The sequence below is a fragment of the Pholcus phalangioides genome, unplaced genomic scaffold (assembly GCF_987345545.1).
Source record: "Pholcus phalangioides strain wild (caught in Gottingen) unplaced genomic scaffold, Ppha-v1.0 ptg000015l_1, whole genome shotgun sequence".
Lineage (NCBI taxonomy): Eukaryota > Metazoa > Arthropoda > Arachnida > Araneae > Pholcidae > Pholcus > Pholcus phalangioides.
This window is the reverse complement of record NW_028301608.1, coordinates 71313263-71327531: the sequence shown is the minus strand read 5'-3', so window position 1 is coordinate 71327531 and position 14269 is coordinate 71313263. Positions and strand designations below refer to the sequence as shown.

The window sequence follows — 14269 nt, the reverse complement described above, 5'->3', positions numbered from 1 at the left end:
ACTATCACTGGAAATGATGGATATCCACAATATCGTCGACGATCAACTGAAGATGGTGGCAAATTCATCACTCTAAAAGTGCGCAACAATGACATTGAAGTCGACAATCGTTGGGTTGTCCCCAGTTATACCCTTTCAAACGAGCGCTGAAGATGCGGACGAATCGCCCGCATCTTTAGTTCGAAATTCGTGCATAAAAACTGTTTTTTCGCAATTTTTGTAATTATTTTTCTCCTTCCACCCCTGATTCAGCGCCCATAGGCAGCCTAGAGGCATTCTTTGGTGGTTTAATCTAGAGCCACATAGAATATGGGAATAAAGATGTCTTCATTCCGATCCTCACAAGTAGTCGATGGGAGAAAATGTCTTCAAATATTTTCAAAATATGAAAAAAAAAATCCATCTTTTCGGAAAAATATGGAAGAAAAATTCCAAAAAAATCCAAAACATTCGATGTTCCAAAAAAAAGAAAAAAAAATTCTGGAGATATCAAAGAATTTGCAAGTAGTAAAAAAGGGAAGGGGTAGAGACTTTCAAAATGCCTGTGCTTAGAAATATTCACATCACAATTCTGTCTTAGGCCGGGATTACACTATAAAAGTTCGTTTATAAAACTTGAAAAATGCAACCAATAGGCGGTCAGTTAAGTTCTCTCGAATGTAACAGATGTGTTTATTGGTTACATTTTTCAAGTTTTATAAAATAACTTTCATAAACCTTTTAAAGTGAAATCCCATCCTTAGATTAGTCTCACTTCTGAAATATAAAATTCCATTTTTTTAAGTTTATAGACTGAATATCGAGTAAAATAAACTTGTAGGTATCGGGGGAACCACCAAAAATATTCAAGGGCTAGGGTCTTAATCCGGCCCTGAGTGAACACCGTACGTGGATAACGTTGTTTAATAAAAGTATTTTTTTTAAAGTTTAAAAAAATTAACAGATTAAAAATTTAAAAAAATAACAAATATTTAAAATAATATTTCAGATATTTATATTTTTAAATAATTTTAAAAATTTAAAAAGAAAAAAATTAAAATTTTTAAATTAAATTTAAAAGTTATTAAAGTATGTAGTCAATTAAATATTCGTAATGGCTTATAATTTTGGTCCCGTCAGTGGCCGTTGTTGACAGGTTTCATTGTATAAAATTGTGAAATATGGACAAAAGGCAGTTGAAGTTGCTATATCTCCATCTCAGAAGGAAACGGAGGGATAGACGTATGTAGGTACATTATATTAATGAGCAGGGACCATCGTATGCTGTTTTTAAGGGTATTAATGGCAAATAATTAAAAAAATTCCGTGAAAAATCACCTTCAAAAAGTAGTCAAAGATGCGGACGAATTCGCTCCGCATCCGCATCGTCTGAATAGCTCCGAATAAACCTATTGTCAAAACTTCTATGTGCGGATGCGGAGCCCGCACTTAGGTTTTGACACATGCGGACGACGTCCGGACCCGCATGAACATTTCCTAGGTGCGGAGATTTTTCGGCTCGTCTGAAAGGCGCAGTATATTCCAATTGTTAAAACTTCTTCCGGACCCGCATCCGCTCCGTGTGAAAGGGCCCTTACTCAGAAGTGCTGAAATACTACACATGAAATGCATCAGCGAAAAAGTTTCAACCTCGTAAACAGGGCAAACCAGTTGAAGGACATCAGAATTTATATTCGTCCGACGCGTTAGGCCGTCTGTATACAGTTCATCCAAACAATCAAGAATTTTTTTACTTGCGATTACTGTTAGTTAACGTACGTGGACCGAAATCCTTCCAAGAACTGAGAACAGTAAATGGTGAAGTATGTGTGATCTATCGAGAAGCTTGCCAAGAATTAGATCTTCTTGAAAACGATGCCCATTGGGACACCGCAATCGCTGATGCATCGAATACTGCTCAACCACAGCAAATACGCACGTTATTTGCGATAATATTGACAACGTGTTTCCCATCCAATCCGAAAGATCTTTGGGAAAAATACAAAGATTACATGAGTTAAGACATCCTACGTCGTTTGCGAGCAACGAATCCGGACATACAATTCACACCAAACGTGTATAATGAGGCGTTGGTTTCGATCGAGGATATATGTTTGTCAATCGCTAACAAAGGATTAGTGCAGTTGGGAATGTGTGCACCAAATCGATCTGCAAATGACACTTATGATCGTAATTTGCAACGTGAAACACACTTCGATGTCGATGCTTTGGGTACATTTGTTGAAAAGAATCTTTGATTCGAACCGAAATTGGTTCCAGAGTAACGCATTGTATATGACACAATCATGCAAGCAATTACAAATCAAAGCGGCGGATTTTACTTCATAGATGCGCCCGGAGGTACAGGCAAAACTTTTCTCATTTCAATCATTTTGGCAGCCATAAGATCACGGAATAAAATTGCACTGGCAATTGCATCATCTGGAATTGCGGCAACACTTTTGGATGGTGGTCAAACAGAGCATTCAGCACTGAAATTGCCGATGAATTTGCAAACTACTGAGACGCCAACATGCAATTTCACCAAAAATTTCGGAATGGGCAAAGTTCTCCAAACATGTGAACTTATCATGTGGGACGAATGCACAAAAAAGCATTGGAAGCGCTTGATCGTACACTGCAAGATTTGAGGGGAAGTGGACAGCCCTTCGGTGGAGCACTCATTTTATTGTCTGGTGATTTTCGACAAACTCTACCAGTTATACCACGTTCAACACCCGCTGATGAACTTAATGCATGTCTCAAATCATCAGTTCTATGGCGACATGTAAAGAAATTGACTTTGAAAACCAATATGCGTGTTCAACTACAAAATGATACATTCGCCGAACGTTTCGCAAAACAATTGCTGGATATTGGGAATGGGAAGATGGCAATCGACAGATCTACACAATGTATCACATTGCCAACAAACTTTTGTAAGATGACATCAACCAAAGACGAATTGATTCAAAAGGTTTTCCCAAATATCGCGTGGAATCACAAAAATCATCAGTGGCTCAGTGCACGTGCTATATTAGCAGCTACGAACAACGATATCAATGCCACCAATTTCAGCATGTAACAGGCAAGCTGTTAACAAGGATGTACAGCAATACTTTTATTCACGAGAAACGTGAGATTTAAGTTGTATCGAGAGACGAAGACATTCTCGAGGAGTTCGATTTTAACCTTCATGACGATGGGTTGTGTGTTTCGTAGGTTAATGCAACATGTTCGTCGCTTCGTATACACCTCACCAATCGTCACATTGGCGCCCAACGTTTTAAAATAGACGCGTGAGTGTTTTTTAGCTAAGCGGACATCCCCTCTAATTAGGTACCAAGTGATTGAAAATTGCCTATTTAGCGAAATATCGAAAAGACGAACTCCGACACCTTGCCGAAGAGATGGGCGAACTTACCGAACCCGAGATGAAAGTGATAGAGCTGAAGAAACTTATTACGTCCAGTAAAGAATACGACGAGATCTTCGCAAAAGGAGTGCTACAGACCCTCGTAGAAGAGATAATTTGACAAGAAGAAGCAGAAGAAAGAATTCGACGAGAAGAAGCAGAAGAAAGAATTCGACGAGAAGAAGCAGAAGAAAGAATTCGGCGAGAAGAAGCAGAAGAAAGAATTCGACGGGAAGATGCCGAAGAAAGAATTCGACGGGAAGATGCCGAAGAGAAAGAAAGAATTCGACGAGAAGAAACCGAAGAGAGGAACCAGCGAGCAGAAATGCAGTTCGAACTCGAGAGACTGAGGATAGAAGCGGAGAAGTGCCAAGCTTCCGTTCGACCGGCTGTGACAAATCGGGACTTTCAAGTGTCGGTTCCGCATTTTGAATCATCGGATGACATTTCATTGTTTCTGGTCCTGTTCGAACGACACATGGGATTACACCAGATTCCGGAAGAATTGTGGATTACGTATCTCATCAATAGCTTACCGAAGGAGGTGGCTAGGATCTATGCCAGGGTGCCTGACAAGCACTATCGGTATGTCAAGGAAATGTTGTTAAAGCGATTTAAGCTACATGCGAACAGATTTCGACAACTTTTTGTAGAGCATCAGAAGAACTCGGAGAGTTCATGGCGTGACTTTTATTTTGAGTTGAAAACGTATCTTGAAGGGTGGTTAACAGAAGTTAAGGTTACAACATTCGAGGACTTGATTAATCTAGTCATAGCTGATCAGATGAAGAAGTGTCCTCCACAAGTGAAAGAACATTTCATCGATGTATGGGCCATGTTGATCTCCCCATCGGAACTAGCTGAGAAACTGGATACGTATGAAGATGCCAGGAGTACCTTTACAAAGTAATTCAATCAGCAGTACGATGTCGAGGGTCGTCGAAAACAAACACCGAGGAAATATCCATGGACGTCATCAAAACCAGTGATTCCACAGACCTTTCGTGCAGATGAACAGACACGTCCCATGATCAGCCTAGATGAACAGCGACCTGAAAGCTGCTATGGATGTGGATATCCGGGGGTAATTAGAGCGCAGTGTCCGACCTGTAATCCTGAAACGACAGCGACAACCACTCAGTTTGGTTAGTTGGCACTGAATCTATGCTCTTCTGTAACAAAACCCGTAGCATTGTTAAAAATTCATGTAAATGGCAAAGTGGGAACTGCCTGTGTGCCGACAGCGGTGCTACGCACTGTATTGCAAGGAATACTCTGCATCGTATTTTGAAAGAGCAAAACGCCAAATTCCATCGGGAAACTATCGAGATGCGTCTTGCAAACGGACAGCAATCAACGGTGAATGTGTTGACCACAACGATATTGGTCAACATCCAATGGAAGCGACTAAGGACGAAATTAATAGTTCTTCCTGGAATCGTCGGTAACAGAACTCTTTTGAGAATCGACTTTCTAGAGAAAGCTGGTATCTTGTTGGATCTCAAGCGAAGGCAATGGTTGTTCGGGGAAAATACTCGGAAGCGATTCCACTTTGTGAACGAGTCTACGATTAAAACTGTTAGTAGAGCATGTTAACTTGAATTCTTTCCAACTACGACAATTTGAAGGAGAGCAACGGAAACAAGTGCTGAACAGGTCGTGGAAAAATAATGAAAATTTTTTCAGTCCAGGGGGAGGAGACACTCCCGAAGGCGAAGTTCACCATGGAGATATGGCATCGGAACCTCAGCGGTGGGATCGGTCTAGACGTCTCAGGAACCAAACAGGTCGCGTCCGTGACTATCCACGTCCTGCTGTCCATAGCGAAATCCACCGATCCGCAAGAAGCTTTCATCACCAACCGGTGCAAGGGCAACCACGAGTTACTCTGACAGGCAGGCAAGTACTAGACTTACGTTTCCGCCTGAACGAACGAGTCGAACTTTCCGGTGCCAGGCGACGCAGTCCAGGATTACCAGGATATTATCACATGCGGCATCGTTGTAAAATGCCAAGCCAAACAATAACGTCTAGTAATAGCTTCCATGAGTCAAGAACCCAAACAGGTATAAGCAGTGCTAGAGAAGGGAACAGTAAATGAAGGGGGAGTGGCTATATATATATATAAATATTCTGATCAAAACCCTAACGCTCGTCGATCAGAAGGTCGCAGCCATGCCCAAAGAAGTCGTGAAAACAGGTTGACTCGCATGCGAAGCCAAACAAGAGGTTCTGTAAAGCGGAAGGTGGAACAAAAACGGAATAAACGCAAAGGTTATGTTGACAACGGTCCCAGGCAGAGTTTTCGAAGGAAGAACTGGTCGACAAAGTTCACGCCACAACGAGATGGACCGTACCCTGTGCTAGCCCAGAGATCGCCTACGAGGTACATAGTCGCTGATCCGGCCAAATCGGGTGTCTCTCTCGGCGTATACCGTACTTCTGCTCTCACATCATGTGCGAAACCGGATGCTGTATCCGTAGTGCCATCACGAAAGAAGGGACTTCTTTCGTGATGGCACTACGGATGGGACACGATCACTCAACTTCGATTACTCAAAGTTGGAACTAACAAGAACACTGAACAACTTCCAACAACGCCTATTGCTGGTTCCTTGCCGGGACGTCCGCTAAACCAGAGGGGCAGTATGTAACAGGCAAGCTGTTAACAAGGATGTACAGCAATACTTTTATTTACGAGACACGTGAGGTTTAAGTTGTATCGAGAGACGAAGACATTCTCAAGGAGTTCGATTTTCATGAACGAAGGGTTGTGTGTTTCGCAGGTTAATGCAAAATAAAGGAATGATTCATGTTCGTCGCTTCGTATACACCTCACCAATCGTCACAAGCATTCAAAACGGAATACCAGGCGAAGCGACAACGTATAAGTCCATCGATACTGTGATGAATCAAGACGAAGTTGTCAATTACCCAACGGAATTCTTGAATTCACTCGATTTGCCAGGTATGCCACCGCACATTTTAACATTGAAAATTGGCGTGCCTATCATTCTTCTCCGAAACATCAATCCACCACGACTTTGAAACGGTACAAGACTTCCGGTGAAAAAGATGATGAACAATGTCATCGAAGCTACAATTTTGAATGGGAAATTCAAGGATGAAGATGTATTGTTGCCACGTATTCCAATAATCCCAACAGATATGCCATTTGAATTCAAACGTTTACAGTTTCCGGTGCGACTCGCCTTTTGCAATGACCATCAACAAAGCACAAGGACAATCACTGCAAGTGTGTGCGCTAGATTTGGAAAATCCGTGCTTCTCACATAGACAACTGTATGTGGCCAGCTCACGCGTAGGAAAACCTTCCGATTTATTTGTGTACGCACCAGACGGAAAAACAAAAAAATATAGTGTATCCACAAGCACTTAAATAAATAGAATCAAAACGACGCTTTTTGAAAGTTTTCCATATGAATTCATGCATGAATTTTTCACATTATGGCTTATGTTCAGTAACAACGAGAAGAAAATGTTGGCTATAAATAGGGTAATGAAATGTTTGTATCATGTGATGGTCCAAAAGCCTATATGAAGACGTTAGAAAAGTTAAAGAGAAAGAAGAAATACGTAAGAGCATATTAAAGAAACGTTCAAACATAAAACATACATCGAAACGAAAAATTTCAAACGGGTTATTTTATGTAATATGTTTTAATTCTGGTACGTTATTTGTTTTTTGTACAATTTTTTTTTTGTATTTTGTAATATTTTGCAATGTTTTCTTAATATTTAATGATATTTTTAATTTTAGTTAATTTTGAAAGGTTTTAATTCCTATAATTTTGAAAGGTTTTATACAAATAGAACGCCACAACAGGCAAATTGCCCAACGAGGTAGCTGACTTAAGAACATCGTGGATCCCCGAGCGATTTTTTGGAGGCCCTACCTACAACTGCTACACCCCCCCCCCCGTGGAACCCCCAACGAATCGGTACATGCGGGAATGTGCGTGTACGTGTAGTGAAACCTGACGTGAAGTTTCTGTTTCTCTGTAATGCTTGTTATGTGTAGTGCTGCCACCTGCCACCATTTTTTCTAACTATGAGTGAAGTGTTATGATTGAATGATTTATCGTTGTAGGACTGTTGCTCTGTGTGGCGAGACTTTTTAACGGGGAGATCGGCTCGCATTTGCGCCTTGAAGTTGGGAACCACAGAAAACCAACATCAGCCGACCACCACTGTGGGGTTCGAACCCGGATCCTCGCATCGCGAGTCCGTCACTATAACCACTCGACCACCACAGCGGCTTGTGTAGAATTATTTTTGCGTAATTTTGAATAGTATTATTTTTGCGTAATTTTGAATAGTATTATTTTTGCGTAATTTTGAATAGTATTATTTTTGCGTAATTTTGAATAGTATTATTTTTGCGTAATTTTGAATAGTATTATTTTTGCGTAATTTTGAAAAGTATTATTTTTGTATAATTTAGTGTATTACTATTTTTGTGCAATTTTGTATAGTATTATTATTGCGTAATTTTCTATACTCTGGATATTTTCAATTTTCCAAACTTTTGCATAGTTTCAATAAAAATGACACAATGTAAATTGAATGTTATCATAACGAGGGTGAGTTTCCTTGAATTTCCTTTCTTCTGAGATCGCAGCAACGCGCGACGGGTAAGCTAGTACTATATAAAATTGATTTTCCGTGTGTCTGTCTGTGTGTGTATAAGTCCTCTCTACAAATCCACAATTTCAGATAAATCGTTATCAAATTTTACATATACTCGTAAACGAAACAGCACCCGACTTGAACTACTTGGCTACTGTAAATGTTCGTCAAAACGGGTCAAATGCCCGAAATTGTCGAGCAACAATGGTTCTTGGGCCTCAACAATGACATTCGGAATGTTTACTTTGTTCACCGTGGTTCGCTAACAATGAGCCTCAGACATGTTTATGCCTTTACAATGGTTTGTCACTTCTTCAGTGCTCCCAATATGTTTAGAAAACGTGGGCAACGCCGGGTATTACAGTTAGTTGTTAATAAATCATAATTATGATCATAATATTATTACGATACACATTAATATATCGCTGTGACCATACGATTTTACACCCAGACTACGACCAGAAATATTTTTCCATCCATTACAAACTTTTTATTATAAATTTCTATGTTTAAATTACGTTTTATGCTTGTTTTAACTTCCTGTTTTTACTTCTTTTTGAATTCTTAAGGTGTCCGACTACCTTTCTTGTCACTTTTCTTTAAAATGGTTCTGGAGTGAACTTCAAATACATTTTTTGATAGAAAGTGTCTCGAAATGGTGAAAATAGTGACAAATTTTGGTCTATTATATTTTCTATGAAAAAGTCATTTTTATGTCAAATTTTAGGCAAAATTCATGTGATGTTCGAAACACGATTGCAAAAAATTTTATTAATGAAATGCTTTGTGACATTCATAGTGCATTTAGCTAGTAATGTTGCAGGTTATGGACCAAAATTTGAAGGATTGCATGATATGTTCATAAGTTACACCAAAATATGTTTAAGTACGTGTGAATTTTTTGAAATTTCATCCTACATTTTGTCTATAAAACACTGTAATTCAAAAAATATATGTGATAGACCTTAGATTTTGGTTCACAACCTCAACAATATATAGCAAAATACCACATTAAAATTTCGTAAGAATTCAATGCATCAATTTTTACAAATCATGCCACAAAGTCAAGTAAAATGTCAAAAATAGCATTCTTCGTAAAACACGTTTAAAGTCTTTATTCGCGTATTACTTGTATGTAAAAACGCAACACTAAAGTGAATGTAACTTTCATTCTAAGCATCATATAAACAAAACAAGGCCCGTTTTGGCATCACAACAAATAGGGCTTTTATAAAAATAAAAAAAATAAAAATCCATATTTTCTTCCAAAATGACGTTTTCAACGTAGTCGGATACCTTAGAAAGTGCTGCATAAAAAATTGATTATGTTATTATAAGTTTTTAATGCATCTCAGCAATAATCTTACATGTTACTGCAAATCAAATGTCATGTATATGATGATGAGATATCATGAACAAATCCATGCTATGTTTTTTATCGCAATTCTATCCATAGCCATATAATATAAATGCAAACATATCATTTTTTATACATTTCATATCCTTAAAATCTCTTTAATCATATAATTTGCGCCCTACCGTTAAAAAAGCATAATATTTATTGTTCCAAACAATTTTCAAGAATATGCAACGAATTTCAAGACGAGTAAATAGTTTTGACCACGTTTTTTACAAAACGCACCACTGTGCAGCGTCAGGATAGATTCAATCTATACAGAAAGGATTTTCATGAAGTTGGATCACAGAGTTTTGCCGAATTCCAATCATCAATTGTAATTTTTTTGTTGAACTGAGTTGCTAAAAAAATAAATCGGATGCACATGAAAAGCAAATTAAATTCTGGCATAGTTTTTAGCATAAAAGGGCTAGAAGTTTTTAGCATAAAAAGAGTGCCTTTTCGAAGAAAGAAGCACTCTTTTTGTATAAGTTACATCAAAGGTCCATTATAAAACCTGGGTATGTTTTTAACACTGGCTGCACATTTCTTTTCACTTTGCTCAGCAGACTGAATATTAGTATAGCCCTTTCAACCAGAAGTCAAGATCGAAAAAACGGCATCCATAGTATTCTGAAATTATGTCAGAATTTTTTATGTATTTTTGGTCTTCAAAAATTTATTGTATAACAACTAGGTCAAGTAAAAATCTAACTGTGCAGAATTTTTCCAAACTAAATTTGCTCCTAATATTTTGCTCCCTGATTTTTCCCTCCAACTTCGAATTATGCAAAACATTTGAAAAAAAATTAGAATTAAACAAGAAATTTCAACATTAAATTAGATAGAAAACTCAAGGAAAGCTCGTAAAGGTTCAAATTATCCAAAATTCAAACTAACCAAGTATCCTGTACTTTCCACAGATTTTTCAATCTTAATCACCATATAAATAGTACTGTTTCAAAGGTATCTAATAATATTGGTTTTAAAATTTGCTGCACTATTTTTTTTTCAAATACTGAAACCTTTTTTCTTTTTTATAACTCTTATGTTTGACCTGTTCTAGAATACTGCTGCATAATCTGTACACTATACATTAGGATGTATAGTACACTATCCACATTAGGATGGAATGTGTGCAGAATAAGCTCTCTTTTGCGCTTTGTACATAATAAGAAATTATAGATACAGGGAAACTTTTATAGGCGGTCACCTCTATTCTGCGACCTACTTCCCCTCACGGCCAGTTTTTATCAATAGGCTCCATAGACATAATACAAAACCACTCCCCTTTCTGCGGTCGCCAGCCAACCTGTTTGCAGCCACTAAAATAAGATTTTAAAAAAGTTTTTGTGCGCTTTTTTTTTTTTTTTTGAAATGCAAAAATTAATAGCTGATAGTTCTTTTCTACCTTAAACATTTGTGCATAAATGCTTGACATAAATGCTTTTGCGAATCAATCAGATTTTCTGTTTATGTGTGATACTATCAAGTTTTTCAAAAACATTTGTAAATAAAAAGTTTTAATGTCCTTTTTTTATTACATGTATGTACATATATTTTGTATCATATTTAAACATTTGAATGAATTCATTAGTTATTTGTATGTTATCCTTTGCTTTTCTCAAAGCCACAGCGAATGGAGGGGGGGGGTATGCAGTCTAGTCCCCCCCCCCCTCCCACCTGCCTCGAAAATAAGGAAACTACTTTTAGGACTGGAAATCGATTAAAAATTTTTAACTGGTAAATCAAAAAATTTTAATCGAAATTAAAATTTTGATTGAATATTTTTGTGACCAAACACACACACACACTCACACACATATAATATTAATAGATGGTATAAAAAAATATTCTTATTCATTTCACTCACCTATTCGGTAGATGTAAACAAATATAGGAATATGGTTAAGAAATTAAGGCTGCTCACTTCAAGCAATTTAATATGCTGAACATTGCCAAAACGTGTAATTTCTTCTCACGGATGTTGCCATTTTTTTAATCTGTTATTTTTGGTTATTATTCACTGATTTTTTGAAACTACTTTTGATTATACTGGTGCTTGTTTTCCTCTCGAATGGTACTTGTGAGAAGATGAGCTGATGCTTCCAAGAATGCGGAAAAACTACTGTTCATAGTGAAGACAATAAATTTTGTTCGTCTTCTAAAACTCTGATCAAACTCAATTTGATGAAAAATCACAAGAAATCAATCGTTTTCATTGAATTTAATTTGATCAAAATATTAATCCAAATAGTTTTAAATATGGTCACATCAAAAATGTTCTTTATAGAACATAATTTGTAAGAGACATCTAACCTGTTTTTTCAACAACAAAAAAATCAAGTTAATATCTCAATATGATGTTCATCATGTTTCACACTACACTGTAACTGGGCCTCATGTGCGAGATTACAAATTAATAAAATAGCCACTGATGAAATCATACCTGACATGGCTCAAGAAGACTAAGGGCTTGTTCAGTAACATCTGCACCAGTCTCGGACAACTTTATTAATTCATCAATTACTTGTTGTTCAATAAGACCTACTAGACGTGACAGACACAAACGATTTGCAAGTTCCAGAAGTTCTATGCAGTTTGACGCTGAAACTGAGGAATCTATTTCATCGGTGTACAGATATACTAACAGTTGTTCAAAGCCTCTTTTTTTAACACCAGGAAAATGAACCTGAAATATTAATTATAGTGTTTTATAAACAACATGTAAAGTCAATGCTATGTTGTGACACAACAATGATGTTTGCAAACATATTTTAAATCACTACTTTATAACATGTTTCATGTATTCATGTGTTCTCAATATAAAATTAAGTTAATTTATTTAAGTGAAGCAATGTGGTATTACTATGACGGCACTAAATGTGGTGGTTATAAATTACGACACCAGATGTCGAAGTTGACCATCACCGCAAAAAAAAAATGTCTCTTGATCTTGACTGATCCAACTGAATTTAAAAACCAAATTTTTAACCCATTTAACAAGAGCGTATTCAAACAATTAGGCCGGTGATCAGTATAGCATGATCAGTATACAGTGCGCTATTATCCTGACCGCAACACCCCTTTATTACGGGGAGTGCTTTTGTTTACGACAGTTATCTTGCGACATGAAACAAAAAAAAAAGAATTCACCAGAACGAAAGATAAATTTTTGTCACACACACACACATGGTTGGGTTGAATAAAAAAAAATTGTGTTTAATGGTTTTTTCATTAATAGGAACTGTTTCATTTCACGCATGACACAGAACAAATTTAAAAAAAAAAAAAGTCTCTTCACACAGAATTTAACTGTTCATTCTGAAAATTCTATACACCAACACAATTTCTTTTTTCTTTACTTCAACAGATATGTTTAGACACTTTTTCCACAAAAAAACCAAAATGAATGCATTTCCACCAATGTTTTTCTCAGAATTTTCAAAGAATATTTTAACTTAAGCGAGACACTGAAAAATTTATTCAATGGGGAGTTGGAGCGGACATTAGAATGCTGTGTTTTACAACTAAATTACTTATTCTGACACGCCAGTATTTCCCAAAAATGAGAGGTACAAGGAAAATTTTCTCACCAAAGTTTAACTGCATCAAAAACCGAGAGACTGACTGTATATAAAAATTAAAAGGCGGCAGGGCTTAGAAATGCGCGCCCTTTGATTCATAGCGCAAACTTTTATCACCCAAATTGTGACCAGTTGAGATGAAAGGGGCATGCCTAAACCTGGACTAGAGCACACCATGAACCCAGTGCCGTCTTAAGGCATGGGCCCACCAGGGCACGGCCCGGGGGCCTCAAGCAAAGAGGGGTCGTCACAAAAAAGATCTGGTTGAATTTTCGAAAATTTGTTTGGTAAGGCCTCAGAGAAAACGATTGGCCCGGGACCCATGGTACTCTTAAGACGGCCCTGCCTGAACCAGAACTGAATTACGGGACTATCAACTGAAACATCGAGGGACGATTCACTAAAATATAAACAGCTTATAACGAAAATACAAAAACGCTTAATTAAGCTCACACAACATAAAAATCAAAATTAAAATTTTACCATCGTGTGGGAAATTAATTCAGCTTTACAACAAGAGGTCACACCACCAACTTTGCTACATAAATAAAAGTACAGGAAAATATTTTGCCACACGACAAAGAAAATTAAAAAATTAATTAACAATCAATCCTAATTTCACGACAATACACAGAATACACATATTTGAAATATCTGCATGTATTCTGATCGAAATTACAATTTATATTCATTGTTGACATGCTTCAAAGGCACGTGGGGAACTTTATTTTTCCAAAAATTTAAATTTTTTAACAAATTAATTATTGTGGAAAAAAATTAGTTCAGTGTGAATAACTCATTCTCTAGTTAACTTCTGATGACAAAATTAAAAAATTCAGACTTACGAAATGCGGTCATTAAAAAAATAAAAAAAATAATAAAAATTCTCTCTCCAAGATCGAAAACGAAAGCTCAGAAAAATGGCTATCTCTTGCCTTCCCTTACCAGATGAATTCACATTCACGAAAACTATCAATTCCATCCAAAAAGACACTTCAATTCGGCCCAAAACTTAGCACAAAGGAGGGGGAAAAATTGAGGATTAATTTAGTGAAATCGGCTAAGCTCTTAAATATCGGGATTGTATCCAAATTCCAAAAATTTTGAAAAAAACATAGTTTGTGTACCAAAAAAAGGTGTGCAACCTACTCGTTTTCCCAATAATGACTCAAGCTAGGACTTTTCCCGAATACGTAGTATTAACTGAGTAGATAATCACAGGATTAGACCTGATAAATACTA

The 14269-nt window shown here is 37.0% G+C and overlaps 1 protein-coding gene across 8 annotated transcripts in view; it reads right to left on the bottom strand.

Annotated features, from left to right (window-relative positions):
• Positions 1 to 14269, bottom strand: part of LOC149076644 (rho-related BTB domain-containing protein 1-like) — a 406423-nt gene that overhangs the window by 131841 nt on the left and 260313 nt on the right. For 4 of the 8 annotated variants that reach the window (XM_089244257.1, XM_089244256.1, XM_089244263.1 and 1 more), the window contains one exon: positions 11890 to 12132. In XM_089244257.1, coding sequence (XP_089100383.1) covers positions 11890 to 12132 — 243 coding nt within the window. Of the gene's footprint in view, positions 1 to 9138; positions 9352 to 9382; positions 9803 to 11889; positions 12133 to 14269 lie in introns of those variants that run through there. The other 4 variants (XM_089244260.1, XM_089244258.1, XM_089244261.1 and 1 more) reach the window with 4 other exon arrangements.